General features: G+C 39.8%; 1 protein-coding gene across 1 annotated transcript; it reads left to right on the forward strand.

Annotated features, from left to right (window-relative positions):
- Positions 1–4,573: 4,573 nt before the first annotated feature.
- WNT16 (Wnt family member 16) lies at positions 4,574–14,302 on the forward strand. The gene is made up of 4 exons (XM_052638462.1): positions 4,574–4,668; positions 4,861–5,102; positions 6,906–7,192; positions 13,838–14,302. Exons 1-4 carry the CDS (start codon positions 4,574–4,576, stop codon positions 14,300–14,302), a joined length of 1,089 nt encoding a protein of 362 aa, XP_052494422.1.
- The last annotated feature ends 8,991 nt before the right edge of the window (positions 14,303–23,293 follow it).

Genomic DNA, 23,293 nt, shown 5'->3' on the forward strand with positions numbered 1-23,293 from the left:
CAGATGCTTCAGTAACCTGTGCAAACTTGGAATTACACTGTGCTTTGCTTAACAGCATTAATCAACTTTTAGATAGCTGGGCTCAGATCATGAGATGATATAATTGTAGCTCCCATTTTATGAAGAATTAATGGCATTATCTTTATATCATTTTTAGAAAGCTTGCATAAGACAATAAGCACCACATTATACATTGTTGACCAGTTAATATTTCATGCTCTCTCCCAATTACAAACCAAAAACAGCAGATAGGAAATGAGACTCCTTCTCGCTGTTAAAGAAATAAGCAATTTGAAACATGTAGTTGTGGATATGTTTGGATTTGACTCATCATTAACTTTATGCTTTAGCTTTAATTTAAAGCTAAAGAGAGCATAATCCCCACTAGTGATAGTAGTGATGAACCACTTCTAATTAATAAGAGGTACAAATTAGATTCTGAAGGAGCCCTTCACCTTCATATTTCAAGATAAAGAAGATATCTGTAACTTTTTACATCTTCTATAGTTTCATGTGACCTGATCAGATTACAATAATTATATTATTATAAATTATAAATATAAATAATGATAATTTATATAATTATAAATGTAACATAATTTATACATTTATATAATACATACTACTTCTGTCAATAATTAGTTTAAATTGAGATCCTCAAGGAAAAGTGGAACTGAAGGTAAAAAATGGAAGCCAAAACACTCTAGCCTGTGCCATCCTAAAACCAGGGGCCCCTCTCTCTTTGCCAAACCCAATAGCTAAGGTTCCTCCTCCTAGGAGTGCAAGTTCATTAGCAAAGGCAGTCCCTCGCACCCTACCACACACATGGGATACACAATCACACAAAACCACACACACCACCTCCCTCTCTCCAGCCCTGTGGGAACTCCAATTAGAGTTTTAGAACCCAAAGAGATTATCATCATTTTACAAGTGAGAAAACTGAGACTCAAATCAAAACCTGCTAACAGAAAGCCCCATCACCCAACTCAGCCCAATGTTCTTTCCACTCTTTCTCCCAGTCCACACAATCCAAACAGCAAAGAGTGGGAAACAGAAGGGTGTCCACGCAGACCATCATTCGCCTCTGAGAGACTGGACTTCAGGGAGACCTTCTCAGGAGACCCACCTATCCATTGTGGGTTTTTTGTTTTTGTTTTTTGTTTAATCTTCAGAGAACAGAACAACTCTTTTGACTGAGAGACTTGTGAACTGTGGTATAAAGATCACGAAAGAGGAGTTTGGACCTTGAGATCGGATACCTGCGATTTGGTCCAAAAAAAAAAAAGAGAGAGTGAAAGCAACCAGTCAGTACTTTTAAATCAGGTTCTGCGGCAGTATGGTGTGGTAGCAAGCACAAGACTTCCAAAATAAGATCTATTTTTGACCCTTCTATTTTCTAACTGAGTGGTCTTAAGCAAGTTTCTTAATCTCTCTAAATTCATTTCTTTATCTATAAAATGAGTGCCCATTGGAGGAGTTTGAATCTTTGTGTAGAGTGAGAAGAGAAAGACAGAGAGTTAAGAGAAACCACAGGGTGGTGAGAGGGGCAGGGGGTGAGGGGATGTAGGCTCTCAGTGCATGAGAGTTCAAGACGCCTGACACAAAATAAGTGCTTAAATGTCTGCTCATTGAATGATAAGCTTAATTCTTCAGTTGGACCACCTTCTAGAAATGTTTTCTTTGCTTTAAAGGTATGGACAGAATGATCCCTAAGGCCTCAGATTATACACAAGAGGTACAAGGCCCTGAAATTGTGTCTTGGACTTGAATATTGTTGACCCAGTGACTCTAAGAATAGAATGCTGTGAGTGGCCCTCTCAAGGTTTATCTGGATGCCTGGACAGTGCTTGAACGCAAGAGTAGCAACAAAGGCAACATTCAAGTCACCCCACTCCCAAACTAGATTAAGTAATCCCCCTGCGTGTTCCTGGCGCGCCATGTATCCCCACTGCGTTCCCCACACTCGCTATGACCCCTGCCTCCTTGTCAGTCTTGTCAATGGGGCTGTGAACTCCACTACTATTTAACTCAGTGCTATCTGGCCCCACTTTTTAACCCATAACAGAGGCTCAGTATATCTTTCTAAAAGAAACAAATCCAGCAACTTCCTTAAAACATCTATCATCATTGGCTCGAAAAATCAGCCTCAAGTATTCACGTTCTGCAGTCCCTCAGTTCCCCTGCAGAGGAAGCCTCTTCTCTAATTACACCATCTCAGCCACTTAGGTATCTGCTCAGGATGTTCCTCACCACGTTAATCCCTTCAGTAAGTTGTGTTCAAAACCAGTATCTGGTGTACTGGGCCCCATGGCAGGGGTTCAGCAGGGAGTGCTCCACAATGCCTCCTGGAGAGGTCTGCAGAATAAAGTTAGCTTGGATGAAGGCTCTGATTCTCAGAGAGGCCACTAGCCATTAGCCAAAATATTTCTGGATCCGTAACTGCACCCTATCATCAACTTGACTCTCTAAAAATTACAATGTGGCTTTAGGACCTGGTACATAGCGTTCACTCAATAAATATTTGTTGGATAAAGGAATGAATGGGAGAAGATGGGAATTTCAGTGAGCTTTTATTGCTCTGGACCAATAGAGAGGATATGCAGCAAATAAAGTAAAAAAATTGAGGGTCGTGTTCTCCTTAATGCACACTATGCCTTTCTCAGGGAATCTGGACACACTGAAGACAAATTTTAGAAACTTATTTATGAAACACCTACTGTGTGTCAAGTACTGTGGGAATCAGCAAATATTTGCTGATAAAGCAAATAAAATAAATCTTTAATTTGGATTCCAGTAAGTCTAGAATTAGGAACCCACTAAGCTGGGCTTCCCTGGTGGCCCAGATGGCAAAGACTCTGCTGGCAAGCAGGAGACCTGGGTTCAAACCCTGGGTTGGGAAGATCCCCTGGAGAAGGGCATGGCTACCCACTCCAGTATTCTTGTCTGGAGAGTTAGATGGACAGAGGCGCCTGGTGGGCTAAGGCCCATAGGGTTACAAAGAGTCAGACATGACTGAACGACTCACACACACAAGCTGGTATATCCTGAGAGTTTATTAACATTTCAGAAGTCCTCTGAGGAGTAGGTGATGCCTCTCATACACATTTCCTGTCCCCAAAAAGGTGAGACAGTTTTCCGATACCAAAGCTAAAAGCATGTGCCATCTGACTTCAGAGTTCTCCCCAGAGATCTTCTATCCTGGAAAACACTGGTTAGCTAATCTTTCTAAACTGCCAGATGCCAGAACATTCTCCTGCACCTGAACTCTGACTCCAGAAGAGTAACTTGCTGGATTCTATGCTTTTCTTTATTAATAATCTCAAATTAATTTGTTTCAGGCTTGTCTCTATGGCTGGTTTGTGCCTTTAAGGAAAGGGATCTAGTCTTCAGAAATTCTCACAGTACTTGACACACAGTAGGTGTTTCATAAATAACTTTCTAAAATTTGTCTTCAATGTGTCCAAATTCCCTGAGAAAGGCATAGTGTGCATTGAGGAGAACACGACCCTCATTTTTTTTTAGAACTCTCCAGACAGTTCTCACTCACATCCACTCTCTGCCCTTCATCTCTGACAGTGATCTCAAAGATCGCAGGAAAAAAAAAAAAGACAAATCGGCAAAATGAAATCACCTAACACAATTTAAATATGATAGATTATTAATAGGTGCTAGGCTAGAATCTTCCCTTTCGATAAAAGTAAATGCCTGCACAGATGACGATAGATGTCAAGCTTGACAGTATTTCTCTCATTCTCGAGTCTGCTGACATGTTGAGACCTCAATCAGGGTGTGGAAAAGTCAACTTTTTGGTACCAACTCGTACTCAAAAAATTATTCTTCTGTGAGTTAAAGCAGAGGAAAGAAACGTGTGCAGTGAGAATTTCCAGCCACTCCACCCAGAGTATAATTAATCCATATGCGACTGGGGTAGGTGGCTTTCAAACATCGCCCATTCAACCCACACCTTCGCCCAGGTTTATTAAGACAGAAGCGCCCCTATAGTCTTCGGCTTGTATCAATATTCCTCCCGCAGAGACCCACTCTCGGGAGACTGAGACGGGAGGAAAGGTCAGCAATACAGGGTCTGGACCTGCTGTCGGGAAGCAGCGGGCCCGAGCGCCCCCCGCGGAGTCCGCTCTCAACCAATGGGAGCCTGAAGTCCCGGGATGATGAGATGAGGGCCGCTGCTGGGCCAATCAGGTTCCAGGCGCAGCCAGGGAGGGGGGAGGAGATGGGAGGAGAGGCCCGGGGCGATGGAGACAGAGCTACATCAACAGAAGTTTCTCACCTTGGAATGCGACGGACGCTCCCGCATCTCCTGCACATCTCCAACTTGGCGCCGGAGGAGGGCCCCAGGCTACTTTCTCAACTTCCTCACGCTGCTCCCCGCTTGCGAGGGGAAAGCTGCTGAGAACACCTACTACAGCTGGCCTTCTTTTTACGTTGTCTGCAGGGACAAGGGAGGCAAGGGACAACTTGGTGCGGGGGAACTGACCTCTGGCCTGGTGGGCCTCTGGGTGGGGAGGGTCGAAGAGGAGTGGCTGGGGCTGGGGGACTCCATGCGGGGGCCATGGACAGAGCAGCGCTCCTGGGACTGTCCCGCCTGTGCGCGCTGTGGGCAGCGGTGCTCGCGCTGTTCCCCTGCGGAGCCCAAGGAAACTGGATGTGAGTATGGGGGCAGCAGGGGCGCACGGGATTTGTGGCAAAAGGGGGTGCCCAGTCTCAGGGAACTCTCAGCTGGAGCGGGGGAGAAGGGGCGGGAGTCCTAGGGCGGGTGACCTAAATTTCGGGTAAACATCTGGGCTTGGGGAGGAGAGCAGGGCAGCGGCTTACGCTAGGGGCGGCCGTGTCTTACAGGTGGTTGGGCATCGCCTCCTTTGGGGTTCCGGAGAAGCTGGGCTGTGCCAACTTGCCTCTGAACAGCCGCCAGAAGGAGCTGTGCAAGAGGAAACCGTACCTGCTGCCGAGCATTCGCGAGGGCGCCCGGCTGGGCATTCAGGAGTGCAGAAGCCAGTTCAGGCACGAGAGATGGAACTGCCTGGTGGCCTCCGCCTCCCCACCGGGCACCAGCCCTCTCTTTGGCTACGAGCTGAGCAGCGGTGAGTCCCGGGACTCGCGGACTGAGGACTGAGGGCGAGACCTGCAATTCCTGTAAATTAAACATTGCTCGTACGGTCCCGTCGCTCTTTAAATTCCCCAGAGAGGTCCCTTAGTGGAAGGAAACTGGGGGGCGACGGAAGCCAGATCCGGGTACAGGTGCGGTCCTGGGGTGGGGAGGAGGTGACACCTCAGGTCCAGAGCGCAGCGCGTGGAGGTGTAGCTCTTCCTCTTTCCCGCGGCGCCCGGCTGGAGCTGGAAGAAAAACTCTGACGCTCCACCCCGCCTACCCCTCGGACCCCGTAGCGCCCCCCTACTTGGGGGACCAGCTGGAGAAACATGATGTCGGCTGCAGGGAATGCCGAGGCCGCATCTGCTTTGATTTAAGCAGCTCCGCTGCGCACTGAGCCCTGGACAAGTGGCTAATTGCAGCGAAACCCCACGGTGGTTGGTTCCCGGGAACACCGCGTAGACGGAATAATGGCGATTTAAAAGGGACTGTCCCGGACAACCCTTGTGAGGCTAACTCGAGCACGACTTTGGTTTTCCCCTCTATTCCTTTCCTTCTACCCTTTCTTCTGTGCGCACATCCGAGGCGCGGGAATCGGCAGGGAAACAAAGTTCCACTCCCACGTGCCTAGCGACTTAGTAAGGATAAAGGCACAGAGGTGTCAGCAGATTCAGAGAATTTCAGAACCTGGGCTCTGAAAGATTCTTAGTCATTTTTCATACTCATTTCCGTTCCCCTTCCACCTTTGACCCTTCCCCGCCGGGTCCCTACACTCACCGCCGCCTCGCTTTTGCCCCGCTGCGCTTTGGCCGGCACACCCTTCCGAAAGAGCACTGACTCCCTGCAAAAAGAAAAAAAGAGAAAAAAGAGGATGTGTTCTTCACAGTTGCTGAAATGTAGAGGCATCAGCTGTTGAAAAGGTTTATTGGACAACGGCGTGATAACGTTTCTACTTCAATCTAAACATCTCTAAGGAGGGGGAAAGTCGCCTGCTGGGTCCCTTCTCGTCCATTTTACTAATATTTTAATAGCACTTCAATTTCCAAAGATTTTAGCTTGAAACCTATTGCAGGTGTGTTATATCCATACTCAGTATTCAGTGATTTTCCATAACAATTTTTTTTTTACCGATGACATCTCAATTATCTTTAATTGCCCTTAGTAGTGTGAGAGGATATAATACCGTATATAGGAATATGAATATAATATTTAACTTTCATATTAATATTGTCATTCAGTATATCGTTAAAACATCTTTGATGTGAAAGTAAACTATAACGTTTATCTCCTAATTGCTTTAGTCTTTACTTAATTTTAGTTTGCATCCTGACATGTATTTTTTTGTACAAACAAAAGTCACACCAATTTTTCAGCCTGTGTTTTGTGATAATGTTTTAAATTTAAAGAGAAAGATAAGTGGGGCTCCTTGGGGCGTTGTCTTACTGTATACGATGTCCATGCAAGGGATTTTAAATTCAGTGTGTACTTGTTGAATTTTCATTGTCTATTAAGTACTGAGCTGGGTGCTGACATATATCTCAAATTTAAAATACAAACATGATTTTAAGGTATGAGGACAATTAATGACATACAATAAAGGAAAATCATACTGAAAATTAATGTTGCTTTTTTAAAAGATGAGGACAATATGAAACTGTCCTTTGTAAACGTGTACTCATTAAGGCATCCCTTGAAAAGTTGCTTTCCTGATAAGAGGGTAAGTAGGCGGCTTTGTTATGAACATAAGCAGAGAATGGTATGGCTCGTTCATTGAGCAACTTATTTCTTATTCTAGGCACCAAGGAAACAGCATTTATTTATGCTGTGATGGCTGCAGGCCTGGTGCATTCTGTGACCAGGTCATGCAGCGCAGGCAACATGACCGAGTGTTCCTGTGACACCACCTTGCAGAACGGCGGCTCAGCGAGTGAAGGCTGGCATTGGGGGGGATGCTCCGATGATGTCCAGTACGGCATGTCGTTCAGCAGAAAGTTCCTAGATTTCCCCATCAGAAACACCACGGCAAAGGAAAGCAAAGTACTGTTAGCAATGAACCTACATAACAATGAAGCTGGAAGGCAGGTATGTATTAGAAAATGGAATAGCAATCCAGTGCCTTTAGGTATAATAGCACTAGGGTTACACTTCTAGATCAATCTGACCAAATAGATGGTTTAAAAATGAAACAATTTCAGGCTAAATATACATATATATATGAAATTTTTATTATAAATATATAATAGCAACTATATATATTTTTTCTTTCATGAGCCTGTACTGACCACATTGATTTAGTTTAAGTTTCCATCTGATGTGACTTGAATCTTGTTACAGAATGTATTAATATTTGTGATTGTATATTCGTATACCTAAAACACCAATTATAAAGTAATAGAAGTACTAGTGCCTATTGGGTCATTTTATTCCACCCCTTTAGATGATTAGTTGTAGAAACCCAAATAAGACTTACAGTATCTGCCTTTCTAATGGGACTGAATCAAATTTCATTTTCTCAAATTTGAATTTTCATTATTTTTTTAAATATATTTTTTCATCGGCAACGGCATCTTAAAGAAGTTATCAGTCTGTCCTTTCTCTAGCAAAATGTTCTCAAATACATTACAGAATACATAGCTCAATAATTTTTGTAAAAAACAAAATTTATTTAAAGGAACTAGTTATTATAAAGCAATGTAGATTCACTGTAAAAACTGAGAAGTATAGATAAATGTAAAGGAACTATAGATGTATTAAATATTTGGGTATTTTTAAATTATTAAAGATTCAAGGAGAGGAAAATTTGAAGAATTACCTAATTAACCTTATAAATGAAATTTTAATACTAAGTTTTCTTAAAATGGAGTAATTTGTAGCTTAATTTAACTTTTATATACTTGCTTTAATGAATAATGATGCTATAAGCTTTGAGTTCTACAACATAGTTGAATTACTTGGCAATTCATAGTGACTTTCCAAAAACAGTTAAAACCTCTCTTAGGAATATATATTTTCTATTTTGTAATAATCTTTTCAGGACGAGAATATCACCACATATCCTATATTATTGTAAATATTCAATAACCTGCAAAGGTCCCAAAGTAGTCGTTGCAATCTGCCACATTCTCCTGCAATAAATTAAAGTAAATTGTGGTATCTCTCAGGAATATTTAAAGTATATGTTGCATTTGTTTTACATTTTTGGAAAGTGAATAAATGGAACCCGCTTGGAATAGTTGCAAGTTTCTGCCAGTTTTCTGTACTTAACCACTTTGGTTTAAAATACTAAAACTGAAAACTCAATATATGACTGTAACATTTCAAATTCAAATTTGAATATTCAGTTCAATTTGAATATTGATTCAAGATGGATAATTAAGAAATAGGAAAATCAATAAATAGCTATGCAAGCTTTTTACTTTTTTGTTTTGAAATTCTAAGTTAATTTATTTCACTAAAGTAACTCCTGCTGACACCATGTCTCTTTTGAGACATTTAAAAAAATTAAATGAATGAGTTTTCATTTCAGTTTAAATAACATCTAATAAAGGAATTTTTATTATTTCTAGCATATTAATGTAATAGAGATTAGATGTGATTAACATTTGTTCTTTAAAGCTCTAGACTTAAACTAGAGAAAAACTCCAGGTCAAATTAGTGTGTTTTAAAAACAAGAAAACAATTAAATGAATATTTATTGTCACCTTAGATCTTTAAACTTCTTTAGTCATTCTTTGAATAGTTGGGTAGAGACAAAAAAAGATTTTAATCAGAACACAAAACTTGGAAAGTCATGTGATAATTCATTCTTTTTGAATAAAGTTGTCTCCAACCGTATGAAAAGTCCCGAAGTATTCTAAAATGATTTTTATTAGTGATATTAGGCAGTTATTTAATTTTATTCCATCTTATGTGTTTTTTTAATTAAGTAATAATATTTGCCTCTGTAACTATTAACTTTGATCTGATCTATTTATATTCTGATTTTATTAAAAACATACAACTATTCAGCATTAATTTAAATCCACTGTTTGCTGGCAATAAAACAGTCTACTCACTTTACTGAGGTTTTTGCTATTATTCTAATTATGCAGCAGAAATTCAGCTTATAGGTATATATGCATTTTGGATAAATTTCAGTTTTTTCTACTGAATCTCATTTTTTCCACATTGGTCAAGATGGAATCTTAAAATATTACAAAATATTACCTGGATATTTTGAGGGTACTACATTGATGTTTTTGTTGGTCTTTTCTCATGAAGTATTACAATTCAAAACATTTTAATATTTTTCTTTCCATTGGTGGTCAAAAAAAAAAAAAAGAAACCCACCATCACCACCACTACCGCAACAACAACAAAATCAACCAGGTTTCCAAGATATTATCTAACATGGAAGAACAAACAACTACATTTTCAATATTGGCCATTAGGATTTTAATTTAATAGGCATATTCCTCTGTGTAAGGTTTCAAGGTCTGCATTCAATTGAGTTGATTTTCCTCACCTCAAAATCCCAAGCTCCAAATGTAGGAAAGCATTCAGAGCAATGTGGGTACTGGCGCTTAGTAGTGCTGTGAGCAGAATAGATTATTTTCTAACCGCTGACCTTAAATACTCTAATTCCCACTTGGTTTCTGACACCATTCCTAAAGTTATGACTCCAAGAATAATGTTGCTGAATGGTGATTGGCTAACAGAATGATGTGATGTCTTCCAAGGGCAGAACTTCTGGGAATAATGTGACTTGGAATATTTATGGGTATTTCTTTTGGTGTGCTTAAAATATTTCCATTCTTCCCATGTCCACCTCATAAACTTTAAGTTTCCCTACCCCATAATTTGTTTTATGATGAGTAACTCAAAAAAGTGGCATGGGCCCCACCCCCAAATTTCATTGACCTGTTTCAAGAATATTTATAAGTACTTGAATAACATGCAAATGTTTTGCTTTTCAGCAGATACAAATATATTTTTTAACTGAAAAGGACAAAATGGATCAGAGAAATAGGAATTCTGTGTATAGTCATACAATTTATGTCACCATTTTCATAACAACTTAAACAGATTATCTGACAGTGGACAAAATGAAATGTCACAAAATATTCCATAATAGGTTTTTTTTTTTTTTTTTTTGGTCATTTCTGTGAAGTTTGGATAACGCAATATACTGGAAAATGGTCATCTCCAGCTGTGTTACTGCTGAGTCAAATTTGTGGGGGCAGTCACTTCTTAGACCACTTCTCAAGCAGTTTCTATTTTTACATTAAGTGTTAATGATGCATGTTTCCTATTTCACTTCATCAGAAATTTATCAAACCAAAACTTAACACAGGGAGCCCAGTAGATTAAATGCTATGCTCCTAATTGCTCTTCCCTAGTTTAAAAATATTATCCCAAAAAGTGCACATCTGTTTGCAATAGTTAATAAAACATTCCTCTGTTAATATCGTTATAAACCTTAACAACTCAACTAAGTAGAAAAAGGAATTTTCTCATAACCACACACAACTCATTCTCTTGCTATTCTCTTACTTTTCCTGCTAGAAAATCACTCTGCTATCATTGCAGCTCAGAATGGCTATTTGACATCAATTAAACTCCCAGCTGAAAAACTTCAGAATATGTTTTTTTGGAGTGTTCTTAAATATATCTGAATTTTCCACTTTCATTTTTCTTTGTTCTACCGAAATTATCCTGCTGCATATAAAGACTTCACATCATATATTTCCAATTTTCCTTATGGAAGACAAATGTCTTAACCAGGCTATTAGTTTTTCTGTCAAATTGGAATAATACAGGTACATGTTCTTCATTAACTACCTACTATATGCAAGGGATGTTTTCCTATCAAGCTAAATCAAGTAAAATAATTTATGAAAATGTGCTCTGAGAAGCACTAAGCTCCGTAGAGTTAAATCCTATGTGTATGTGTGTCTGCATGTTCTCTGCTCTTGAACTCTGCATTTCATCAAATTCTCCTTGTGGTGATTGCATTGCTTTATTTTATCCATATTTGCCCAAGTTTCTTCCTTGGAGTCTTACAAAGATATCTTCATTTAAATTGTGTGTCACATTATTTGTCTTTCTATCATAGAATATAAATGTGAATAATATTCAAATGTATAATAAAAATGCTTTCTTTTCTTACATTTATTTTTAAGGACAAAAGGGTAATGGAATTAAAAGGTAGTAGAATAAAATTCCTTAAAAATACCTTTAGAAAATTTAGTTAACTCCAGGTATTTAAAAGTATCATTTTTAGGGCAGTAAACTCACCCCAAATTTCAGTAGAAATTCAGCAAGTGTTATCCCCAGATTCAAAATCAGTCTTCTCTTTTATCCTTCAAACCTGGGCATTAGTGTGTCAGATTTGGACTGATACTATTACGGGCTGAGGATCTACAGGAAAACCTGCCAGATCCGAGTCTCCCAGTATCACTGAGCTCCTAGCAGTGTCTCATTTATTGAAGAAGTTGGTCCTTATTGCATCCTCTTGATGCAGTTTCCCGATGGAAGGGAGTTAAAATGGTTCAAGTGTTTTGGTGAGCATCCATTCTGCCCTCCATGTCTTGCAAATTGGCAACACCTTACATGATGCCTGAACTGCTTAATAAAAAGAAAAAGTGAGCTCCTCAGTCTAGAATCCAAGCAAGAGGCAGTCCTAAATCAAGTGATGACTGTAATGAAGGATGATCAGGTTTCAATGCATAAACTTACATTCTTAGATTTTTGGCTTTCTTTGGACGATTTGTTTTATAGCTACTGGCATTGATTGAGCTCTCTTTTTCTTATATCCTTCGGACACTTAAAATCGGAACAAAAGTTGGCGATTGCAATATTTTTAACATTTATTTGCCTGGAGATATTTTAAAGAATTGAAGGTTTTTTGAACATCAAATGCCATCAATTTAACTGAATCAGTTTGTGCACCATACTCTATGAATTGTTTTCATATCATTGAAAGATAAGTTTTACTGAAGATAGTAAGAAATAGACATATCTATTTGCTCCTTAGTTTTAGAATTCAAAAAAGCATATGTGTTGCATTCTATAAAGGGCAATGTTTACATGTTGTTTGGTTTATTACTTTAAACACTAATAAAAACTATTGAATATTACACAAATCAATACCATATGCTCTCATTCAAGTCTGCAAATACAATAAATTGTTTGAAATACTCTGTCTCATTAGATAGTACAGAAACTTTAGTTAATTTGTTAAGAAATGTAACATTCCACATACATGTCAATGTCAAGTGTGGTAGAAAATTGCTAAGTATAAACCCCTGTCATTTTTTACAGTTTTGATAAGAACTTAAGTGGAATTTAAGCTGTGGGGTTTTTTCCTTTCTTTGATGAGATTACACACATAATTTCCAAGTTATTGAAATGGATAGATCATTTTTTATTTTACCCGGCATGTTGACAGAATATCAACTCTCCAGTTAGTCCTGACAGTTTATTAATCTGCTCTGCCATCCTCTGGGGATTGAAGGAAGTTACGCTGACTAGCCCAGTATGTAAGAAATTAAAACTCTGAAACTTTTGTTTTAGAAATCTCTGTATTGTTTTCTCTTGGTTAGCTCTATTTGAAATTTTATCTCAACTCTTCCTATACTTTCCTCTTCAGGGAAAGGGGGCATTTATTTTGACCTTAATGTGTGTCAGGCAGTGGGCTCTTACCTATGTATGTAATCTCATTTAATTCCTCAGTCTAAATAAAATAACTCAGCACTTAGAAGTGAAAAATCATATAAATATTATTCCTTTTCCATGTTAGAATGGTGCTACTGATCCATCAAGAATAGGACATATGTTTTGAGTTAATTTTCCAGAAGAGAAGAATTGGCTGGGAGCAGCCACACTGTCCAGCTCCATCTTTCTTGGACCAATTTAGGGTTTCTCAAGTGGTCTGTGACTAGGGGATAGCATGCCACCTCTCCAAACCCCTGTGAACATAACTGATTTTTGCAATGATAAAACCAGAGCACACTCAGTTTGGTAGATCTCATCCTTGAATGCTCTTGGAATCATCTGAGCAGCTTTGTAGAAGTCATTGCCTTGACCCCACCCTGACAAAAGTGAGAATCTCAGGGGTTATTTGTAAAGTTCCACAGGTGTTTTTGTGTGTATACAAGTCACCCAAGGATCTTACAAAGATGCAGATTTTGATTCTGCAGGTTTGGTGGGGGGCTCAGAGTCTGCATGTCTGTGCTGGTGCTGTTGGTCCATGAACCACACTCCAAGTAGCAAGATGCTATAATGAATGGTATCAGGAACATGGAGGCATGAATGAACAACCTCTGACACCCAAGATTAAGAGAGATTAGAAATCAAAGTAGCAAAAAAAAAAAAAAAGAAATCAAAGTAGCTTCCCTTTGTTATCTCAGCTCATCTCTGATGACATTATTAGCCTGGCCTACAGTTTTAAATTAGAAAGGTTTGCTCTGTAGGGTCAAGAAAAGGACCAAACATTTGGGTTCTAAGTGATCTAAAAGAATTTTTCAGGTCCAAAACCATCCTTATTTTAAAATTATTATTGTTTTATCTTTCTTATTTAATTGAAGTATTTTAAAAATAATTTTATTATTTTCATTAAAATATATAACCATTGCTTTTATATAGGAGGAAATAGATCCAGAAAGTTAAGTGACTAGGTGGGTGGTGCTTTTGTTGTTGGGTAAACAGTTCATAAACGATGTTTCACTCAATTCTTGTTGGTTGCAGGCTGTCGCCAAGTTGATGTCCTTAGACTGCCGTTGTCACGGAGTTTCCGGCTCCTGCGCTGTGAAAACATGCTGGAAAACCATGTCTTCTTTTGAAAAGATTGGCCATCTGTTGAAGGATAAATATGAAAACAGTGTCCAAATCTCAGACAAAATAAAGAGGAAAATGCATAGGAGAGAAAAAGATCAGAGGAAAATACCAATCCGCAAGGATGATCTGCTATACGTCAACAAGTCTCCCAATTACTGTGTTGAGGATAAGAAACTCGGGATCCCAGGGACTCAAGGCAGAGAGTGTAACCGCACGTCAGAGGGCGCAGATGGCTGCAACCTCCTCTGCTGTGGCCGAGGCTACAACACCCATGTGGTCAGGCACGTGGAGAGATGTGAATGCAAATTTATCTGGTGCTGTTACGTCCGCTGCAGGAGGTGTGAAAGCATGACTGATGTCCACACTTGCAAGTAACCACTCCATCCAGCCTTGGGCAAGAGTCCTCAGTGGCAGAAGTATAATGGGAATACCATCCAGAGGGTGCCTCCCACTGTGCAGAGCTGGGGAAGTTGGCTCCTGCCTCCTCCTCCGAATTCCCAGATCCTCCAGCCCCTCACAGAGGTCCTCTTATCTGATGTCTAATCACACACCAAGCATGCGGATTTCTTGGGATTCTGAAATGAAAAAAGTTTGGGTTCACATTTTGGTGGTTTAGGGACTATAAATTGAAATACAAGGAAGACCATCTGTCTCGTAAAGAAGAATGGAAAATAGTCTTCATGCCAAGAGACCTGGTCCATACTCAGGATAAGATCCTGGACTATGGAACTCAGTAGTGGTGGGTGAATATTAGTCATTTTTTAAAACACCTATTGTAGCAACAAGGAACAGTAAACACGAATCTCATTTATTCTTTCAGTAGTTTTTTATGAAGAAATAATACTGTTTGTGCATAGAAACAGAAGATGGTGACAGGTTAACAGAAGTGGTAGATGCCTACATAAACTTTCATTCATTTCAGAAGAAAGAATCTTCCTAAGTGATACAACATCACTTAAAACATGTTTATTAGAGTTATTTAGTGACAAAACAAAAGAAGCAAAATGTAAAAAGGAAACTGTATGATTTGGATTATAAGTGACTGTTAACCCAGAGAATTTATCTAGAAAAACATCAGGAAGGTATATAGCAACATTTACCTTTCACTTTACACTCTTGTTATTGATTAGTTTCCATTCTTAAAATCTCAGCCCTGAATTATTGGTGGAAGAAGGGATTCTGAAAGCATATGGGACAATCAGAGGTAAAAATATAAAAGGCTCTCATGCATTGTAAGGAAAGGCACACTTTAAATATGTAAAGACAGTATTTTTTACAATACTTTGCTGGATTTTTTTCTATTTTGTAAATACTGTATTTAATTATATGATATATATTGAAACTTAAGATATTTTTTGCCAAAGCCCAAGAGCTAAGGCAATAAAATTATCTCAGAAATAATATTAGCTTCTGTTTCCTTTCATACTATTGACTCTGACATTTTTTATACATTGCAGAAGAAATTCATGGAGCAGTTAGTTATATGGATGTGTATTTCCTGCCAAAATGGCAGTTTTATATGTTATAAATTAAAATATGCTGCAATATATTGATAATTGTGCTATTTCAGCAGTCATATTAAGTTGAATTCTGTTTTTAATTAGTTATGTTTAACTTGTAAGGTTATTATAATAAATTATACAGTAAAAGGCTTAACTGGAAAAAGGATCTAAATCAGAATAATGATCAATTTGTGGATTTGATATCCTGGATATTTATTACATTGTGTTTAATGCTGCTTTTTCATGTGAATGTTGAATGGTCTTTCTTGTTTTAGTATTCGTGCATGTATATTCATCCTATTTTACAAGGTTCCTGGTAAAAATTACAGGGCTGTATTTAAGGTTGTATTTTAATGTAAATGCTGTGTTTTTTTTTATATATAAATTGTTAAATACTTCAGTATCATATAGAAAAAAAAAGAGGTTTTCTAAGTTCAGAATGGACAAAGAATATTCTTTTTCTTAAAATAAGCTAAAGAAAATTTTCCCTGCCCACCCCAGTCTCATTCTATTTCCTTTCAATTAATTTACCAAGGCAGAGCAATAATTTGTGAAAAAGAGCAAACCATGGAAAATGACTCTGATCTAATATTAAAATCAAGGCTAAACATTTAACTGTGACCCTTAAAGTTTAACAAAATTACTATTTACTGAATAAGAGACTCCAAAATGACAAATGAATGAATATAGTGCTTATTTAAAAGAGTGGTTTGCCATTCTTTAGCATCCACTGATTAGAGTAACCTGAATAATTGACATTTATTAGTATGCCTTCTTTTTTTTGCTAAGTAAATATTTTATCTGCATTGAAAATAAGCACTCTTTCTTAAACGATGAAGGCTGCAGTTTCCATTAATGACCATTTCTTTCTATTGACTAGAAAACTTTTCATAATTATCTTAGGAACCAATTGTGAGAACAGGGGAGCCTTTAATTCACAAAAACATGATTACTATTCCCCCGTTTCTGAAAAACTGGTGCCAACTCGACACCCCCACCCCTCTTTCCACCCCTGCATGCCTGAGTAATAACTCCTAACTCTTGAGCTATGTCTTTGGGTTCTTTCCCTTCTCCCTGGCATCAGCTTAGAAGCCATCCTTGAATGTCTCACATGTGTATTTTACCAGCTGACAGCCTAGTTTTGGTCTATTTCCTTCACAGTGCCCTTCATAGTACAGGTAGCATCATGGTGCTCTTGAAATAAATACGTGTTCTGGGACCCAAAGAATTATCCAGTCTAAGATGTTGTGCCTGAGCTGTTTCTTGCATGCATGCTAAGTTGCTTCAGTTGTTTTGGACTCTTTGTGCCCTACAGACTGTAGCCCGCTAGGCTTCTCTGTCTGTGGGATTCTCCAGGCAAGAATTCTGGAGTAGTTTGCCTTGTCCTCCTCCAGGCATCTTCCCCACCCTCCTCTTTTACATCTCTTGCATTGGCTGGCAGCTTCTTTACCACTAGCACCAACTTCGGCTCTTTATATTGCAGGTAACAAAAAAAAGCAACCCAGATGACAAACATTAAAGGAAATACACTGATTCAGTGCCTGGAAAGTATAGAGTTGTGATTGATTCAGGTTAAGTTTGATTCAAAAGTCTGAATGTTCCCAGGGCTCAGATCTATTCATCTCCAGCCTAGAGAAGCTGGCTTCTACTGCAGGCTCTGCAGGGTTCTGTGCCAACCCCCCAAACCCTACTCTCAGCAGCTCCAGGCTCTCCTTTTCTCAGCAACATGGCTGTCACAGGTCCTTCCAGATATAATACTCTCTTGGGGCTTCCCTGATGGCTCAGCAGTCAAGAAATCCCCTTGCAATTCAGCAGACACAAGAGGTGCTGGTTTGAAACCTCCATGGGGAATATCTCCTGGAGGAGGAAATGGCAACCATTCCAGTATTCTTGCTAGAAAAAAAATCCCATGGACAGAGAAGACTGGCAGGCTACAGTCCATTCACTGGCAAAAGGTCAGACACGACTGAGCATTGGCACAGGCACGTTCCCATTCTAAGGAATGAGGTTCTTTTTTCATTGCTCCAGCACAAGAGAGAAGGAATGTTTATTTCCCAGAATGCCCAGCAAAAGTCATCACTGACTTTGGTTTCTGTGCCTATCCCTGAGCCAATCAGAATGGTCATTGGGAATTGGGTTTTGATGATAAATACACTGATCATTTTAAAGCAATCAAGACCCACCCTGGGAAATGGCTGTGGGGTTCATTCCAACTAAATCCACATAGTTTGAGAATAGGAAAGGGATGACTCTACAGAGAAAACCCAGAGTGTATATTACCATAAAGGGTCCCCTATGCCCAGACTCTCTCTCAGTTCTAGTCATGTGTTTAGGAAACATTTTAATTTTCTGAAGTATAGAGAGTACTGATGTGTTTGGTTTTACTTCAGATGTGGAACCAGAAAAGCTTTCCATCAAAATATTTGTTTATAGTCAGTTTGGTGAGCTGCTGATACTTTTTACATCACCTTCCAAATTCTTCATCAAATACTGAGAATTAAACCCACCATTTGGAGCCAGTTAGTGATTGAGAACACTATAATCCACTTAGCTGACTTGACGAAAGAAAAATTCAAATCATATCTCCAGGAACCATGTATATTCTGCAAAACAAGACTTTCTTAAGGAAAGTTGGCCAAGATGCCTTTTCTTTTTTTTTTAAATTTCAGTTTCAGTGTAGACCAGATGTAATAATTCATGACATTTCTTGGAGTAGAATAATAAGGTAAACTGAGAAGGACAGATGGGTGGTCCAGACAGTGGTACACCAAGGACTCAATTCTTTAGAAAAAGAAAATATTAGTAAACATTTAGATAGCACTTATTATGTACCAGACATGATTCAAAATAAATCGTATATATTAAGACATTTGAGCCTCATGATAACCTCATAAAATAGGTACCACTCTTGTAGTCCTCACTTTACAGAAACAGACATCGTAATGGTGAGGTAAGTAGCTGGCCCAGGTCACACAGAACAGGCTGGCTTCAGAGACTGTTTCCTTAACCATCATATCATTACGGTGCCTCTCACAGCAACAAAATAGTCAGTACAGAGTTTACAGTGTATCATTTAAAGAGTTTGGGGATTTGTAAATATAATGACAATTACAGGATGTTCCTCCCTAGTTTGATTATATAAACTTGGTTGAGAAGCTGGAGAGAAGTGATGGGAGAATTGAGTTCTTAGAATTCACCATGAAATATAATTAAAATACACTGCCTCTTGATTTCTAAGGTCTAAGTGATTTAAACTTCCCTCTAGTTTAGATCCCAGTGTGGCTAACAGTTGGATTATGCTTCAAGAGCCTAACAATCATTCCAAAGGAAATGACTAAGGGTGAAGATCAAACTAATTTAGTGTGACATTATATAAATATGTGCATCCTTTTCATTGTTGTGCTTACAGCCAATTGTTACATAAGGTGCTATTTTTAATAGATGGATGAAATTTACTCTTGGCAATGGTTTACATCCACATCCAAAGTAAAACCACTAGAGATGGTTTGCATGATTAAAATCCCTTGAAACAAAATCATGCTAGAAAAAGCAGCCTTGCCCACTGGTTGTAAAGGGAGAGTGATCATAAACGTGGACAAAGTCAACACAAAGTCTCACATGTGACTTTTAAATTCACAGAAAAAGTGAAAGGATCTGACTTGTGTATGAGAATTGGAAGAGCAGGGAGAAAGAGGGGTGTAGGGCTGCCTGTTTCCTTCTGTTAAAATACCATTCTGAACCCTTGGGTGATTCACTTTCAAAGAGACTGAGAAGCTTTTTCTTCTGCATGTCAGCAACAAATAGCTGTCCATGATCATGGCCCATATCCACCTGGCCATGTTTAACCAAGAGAGAGGCAGGGTGGCTCCCGATAGCCCCTAATTACTCTTTGATAAAAGCAGAACGGGCTTCCCAGTTGGTGCTAGTTGTAAAGAATCCACCCGCCAACGCAGGAGTTGTAAGAGACTCGAATTCGATTCCTGGGTTGGGATGATCCCCTGGAGGAGGAAATGGCAATCCACTCCATATTGTTCCCTGTAGAATCCCATGGACAGGGATTCTCTAAGCTTGGCGGGCTACAGTCCTTAGGGTCGCAAAGAGTCAGACACTACTGAAATGACTTAGCATGCTTGAACATAAAGGGGGAACATCACTAAATTCAACTGCATATTTAAACATACCTTGATGTCTTCATAAGCCAATGATAGATATAAATAAACAAAATGTAAGTCAGTAATTACCTTTTTATTTCAACACATCTACAATTTACTTTTTAAAAAATCTTTAAAAATTTTTGTATTGTTTTTATATTTTCTCCAGCTTTATTGAGACAAAATTGACATATAATTTTGGGTAAGTTTAAAGTTATATCTATTTCAATTGTTTGATCTCAAACTTTCTGGCACCCAACACATTTACACATTTTTGTTCTTCACAAGGCTCTATGGAAGCCAGACAAGAAGTAGCATATAGCATAGAAGCCAAAGGGGGGACTGAAAAAGTGAATGTGATAAATCCTCTTTCACATTTCTGATATGCATTAGATTCAGGTTTAACACTTTTACAAGCTGAAAGATAAATTTCTAAGAAAAAATTCTCCCCTCTGCTGGTTTGAGCTCTTTTTCGTCACCCAAACGCCAAATTTATCATTTCTTGAGAAACTACATCTAAAATTCATTAACTAAATATAGGAACTACTGTCTCAAAATTTCAATTGTCACAAACGCCTGTAACCGTGCCCATGACCCGCTCTCCCAGGGCTCAAGAACTACAGGGAAATGTCTCCAGGGTATTTTCGTAATGGGGTTTGTTTTTCTTCATAATGGGATTTTAACGCTTCTTTGCAAGGTGTTAACAGTTCCGCAAGAAATGGCTTTCAACTCCGTTCCCAGGCCAAAGGTTTCTATAGAGTCAGGCATTAGCTCATTTACTGATCTTAAATCTCAGGTCCTTATACTTGAATCTGGGAAAGGTGCACTCCCCTCGGTCAAGGGGACACAGGCTCATTCCTCACACCTCAGGAAATCCTCACTGTCCACTCTTAACTACAACCCTCCGGGTACCACTTCCCCATGCCTGAACATATTTCTAACTACTCCTCAGCATCATTTGCTTTCACATCTCTCCTCTGCTCCGAGCTTGACCTGGAGACATTTTCTTTGAAATTCATTCTGTTCTTGCCGAACAAAGCACACACTCCTTCTCTAAACAAGTTCCCACTACACGGGGATACATAGAAACCAGTTGTCAGGTGGCCATCTCATTCCACTGGTGATGCAGAGGACTAAGACTGGCAAGGGATTCCTGGCCCCAGCTAGTTCATCTGAAGAGGTGACATCTAAGCAGTAGCAACAGTGCTTGTGTGGTAGGTAGACAAGCAGGGCTGCATTTGAACACATGATGCATGGCTGAAAATGTGTTTGAAAGTCAAATGAGTAAATTTCAAACAACAGACTTGTGAGGAAAGTGTTGATCCCAGAAACCAAAAAGAAAGAAAAAAAAAAAAGAAAGGTTTCAAAGTTCCCATTCAAGATTCCTCTCTTGTCCAGGAACTGCCGTGTGTTAAGAACCTTCACAAGAAGCCAATGCTAGGGTCAAGGGGGTCCGTCAGGTCTCAGCATCTCCTCTGACCTGATGACAGTCCCAGGAGATGAGTGGAGTGTTTGAAGGTTTTTGTGTCTCCCATCCTGGAGCTTCAGCAGACTGTCCTCTAAGACTCAGCTGCTGCCACAGGAAGGAATCAGAAAACATGCCTTGCCTCTGGCTGAAGTCACATAATTTCACATACTCATGGGGGTCAGCATGTGGAACTGTATCATGTGATCATCTGAAAGCTAATTGCATGGAAATACACAAAAGCTTAAGTTCTGCCTATGAAAGGGAGTTTGGTGTCAGTGTGGGTAGAGTGGAAGTGAAAGTGTTAGTTGCTCAGTTGTGTTCGACTCTTTGAGAGCCCATGGACTGTGGCCACCAGGCTCCTCTGTCCATGGAATTCTCCAAGCAAGAATTCTGGAGTGGGTAGCCATTCCTTTCTCTGGGAAAACCTTCCCAATTCAGGGACAGAACCCAGGTCTCTTGCATTGCAGGGAAATTCTTTACCATCTGAGCCACCAGGGAAGCCTTAGAGTAGAAGGGTAGGTAGTATATAGTCAAGAGCTTGGAGGGCAAGGAGAACCTCAGGTGAAGAGCTGTGTCCTATCTGGTGATCTTGCTATCCTAGTCATTTACGCGGTCCCCGTCTGGCTTGGTGTCTTGGTCTGTACGGGCTGCTATAACAAAACACCACAAACTGGGTGGCTTATAAATAGTACGTGTATTTCTTACAGTTCTGGACACTGGGGAGTCCAAGATCAAGGTGACAACAGATTCAGTGTCTGGAGGGCTATGTCCTGGTTCACAGATGACCATCTCCTCACTGTATCCTCACATGGCAGAGAAGCTCAGCCAAGAAGCTCTCTGGGGTCTGTTTTATAAAGACAATAACCCCATTTGTTAGGGCTCCACCCTTATGATTTAGTTTAGTTCAGTTCAGTGGCTTAGTTGTGACTCACTCTTTACCATCCCATGAATCGCAGCATACCAGGCCTCCCTGTCCATCACCAACCCCTGGAGTTTACTCAAACTCATGTCCATCCAGTTGGTGATGCCATCTAGCCATCTCATCCTCTGTCGTCCCCTTCTCCTCCTGCCCCCAATCCCTCCCAGCATCAGAGTCTTTTCCAATGAGTCAACTCTTCCCATGAGGTGGCCAAATTATTGGAGTTTCAGCATTAGCATTGGTCCTTCCAATGAACTCCCAGGACTGATCTCCTTTAGAATGGACTGGTTGGATCTCCTTGCAGTCCAAGGGACTCTCAAGAGTCTTCTCCAACACCGCAGTTCAAAAGCATCAATTTGGTACTCAGCTTTCTTCACAGTCCAACTCTCACATCCATTCATGATCACAGGAGAAAACATAGCATTGACTAGACGGACGTTGTTGGCAAAGTAATGTCTCTGCTTTTGAATATGCTATCTAGGTTGGTCATAACTTTCCTTCCAAGGAGTAAGCGTCTTTTAATTTCATGGCTGCAATCACCATCTGCAGTGATTTTGGAGCCCAGAAAAATAAAGTCAGCCACTGTTTCCACTGTTTCCCCATCTATTTGCCATGAAGTGATGGGACCAGATGCCATGATCTTAGTTTTCTGAATGTTGAGCTTCAAGCCAACTTCTCCACTCTCCTCTTTCACTTTCATCAAGAGGCTTTTTAGTTCCTCTTCACTTTCTGCCATATGGGTGGTGTCATCTGCATATCTGAGGTTATTGATATTTCTCCCGGCAATCTTGACTCCAGCTTGTGCTTCTTCCAGCCCAGCATTTCTCATGATGTACTCTGCATAGAAGTTAAATAAGCAGGGTGACAATATACAGCCTTGACGTACTCCTTTTCCTTTTTGGAACCAGTGTGCTGTTCCATGTCTGGTTCTAACTGTTGCTTCCTGACCTGCATACAGGTTTCTCAAGAGGCAGGTCAGGTGGTCTGGTATTCCCATCTCTTGAAGAATTTTCCACAGTTGATTGTGATCCACACAGTCAAAGGCTTTGGCATAGTCAATAAAGCAGAAATAGATGTTTTTCTTGAACTCTCTTCCTCTTTCCATGATCCATTGGATGTCGGCAATTTGATCTCTGGTTCCTCTGCCTTTTCTAAAACCAGCTTGAACATCTGAAGTTCATAGTTCACGTATTCCTGAAGCCTGGCTTGAAGAATTTTGTGCATCACTTTACTAGCATGTGAAGTGAAGCGAAGTGAAGTCCCTCAGTCGTGTCCAATTCTTTGCGACCCCATGGATGGTAACTTACCAGGCTCCGCAGTCCATGG

The sequence above is a fragment of the Budorcas taxicolor genome, chromosome 4 (genome assembly GCF_023091745.1).
Source record: "Budorcas taxicolor isolate Tak-1 chromosome 4, Takin1.1, whole genome shotgun sequence".
NCBI classification, from domain to species: domain Eukaryota; kingdom Metazoa; phylum Chordata; class Mammalia; order Artiodactyla; family Bovidae; genus Budorcas; species Budorcas taxicolor.

Excerpts from the sequence above, each read along its gene's own strand:
- WNT16 (XM_052638462.1), top strand. The coding sequence starts at position 4,574 with ATGGACAGAGCAGCGCTCCTGGGACTGTCCCGCCTGTGCGCGCTGTGG. Across the intron at positions 5,103-6,905 it reads TGGCTACGAGCTGAGCAGCG|GCACCAAGGAAACAGCATTT; the intron begins GTGAGTCCCGGG and ends TTCTTATTCTAG. Across the intron at positions 7,193-13,837 it reads ACAATGAAGCTGGAAGGCAG|GCTGTCGCCAAGTTGATGTC; the intron begins GTATGTATTAGA and ends TGTTGGTTGCAG.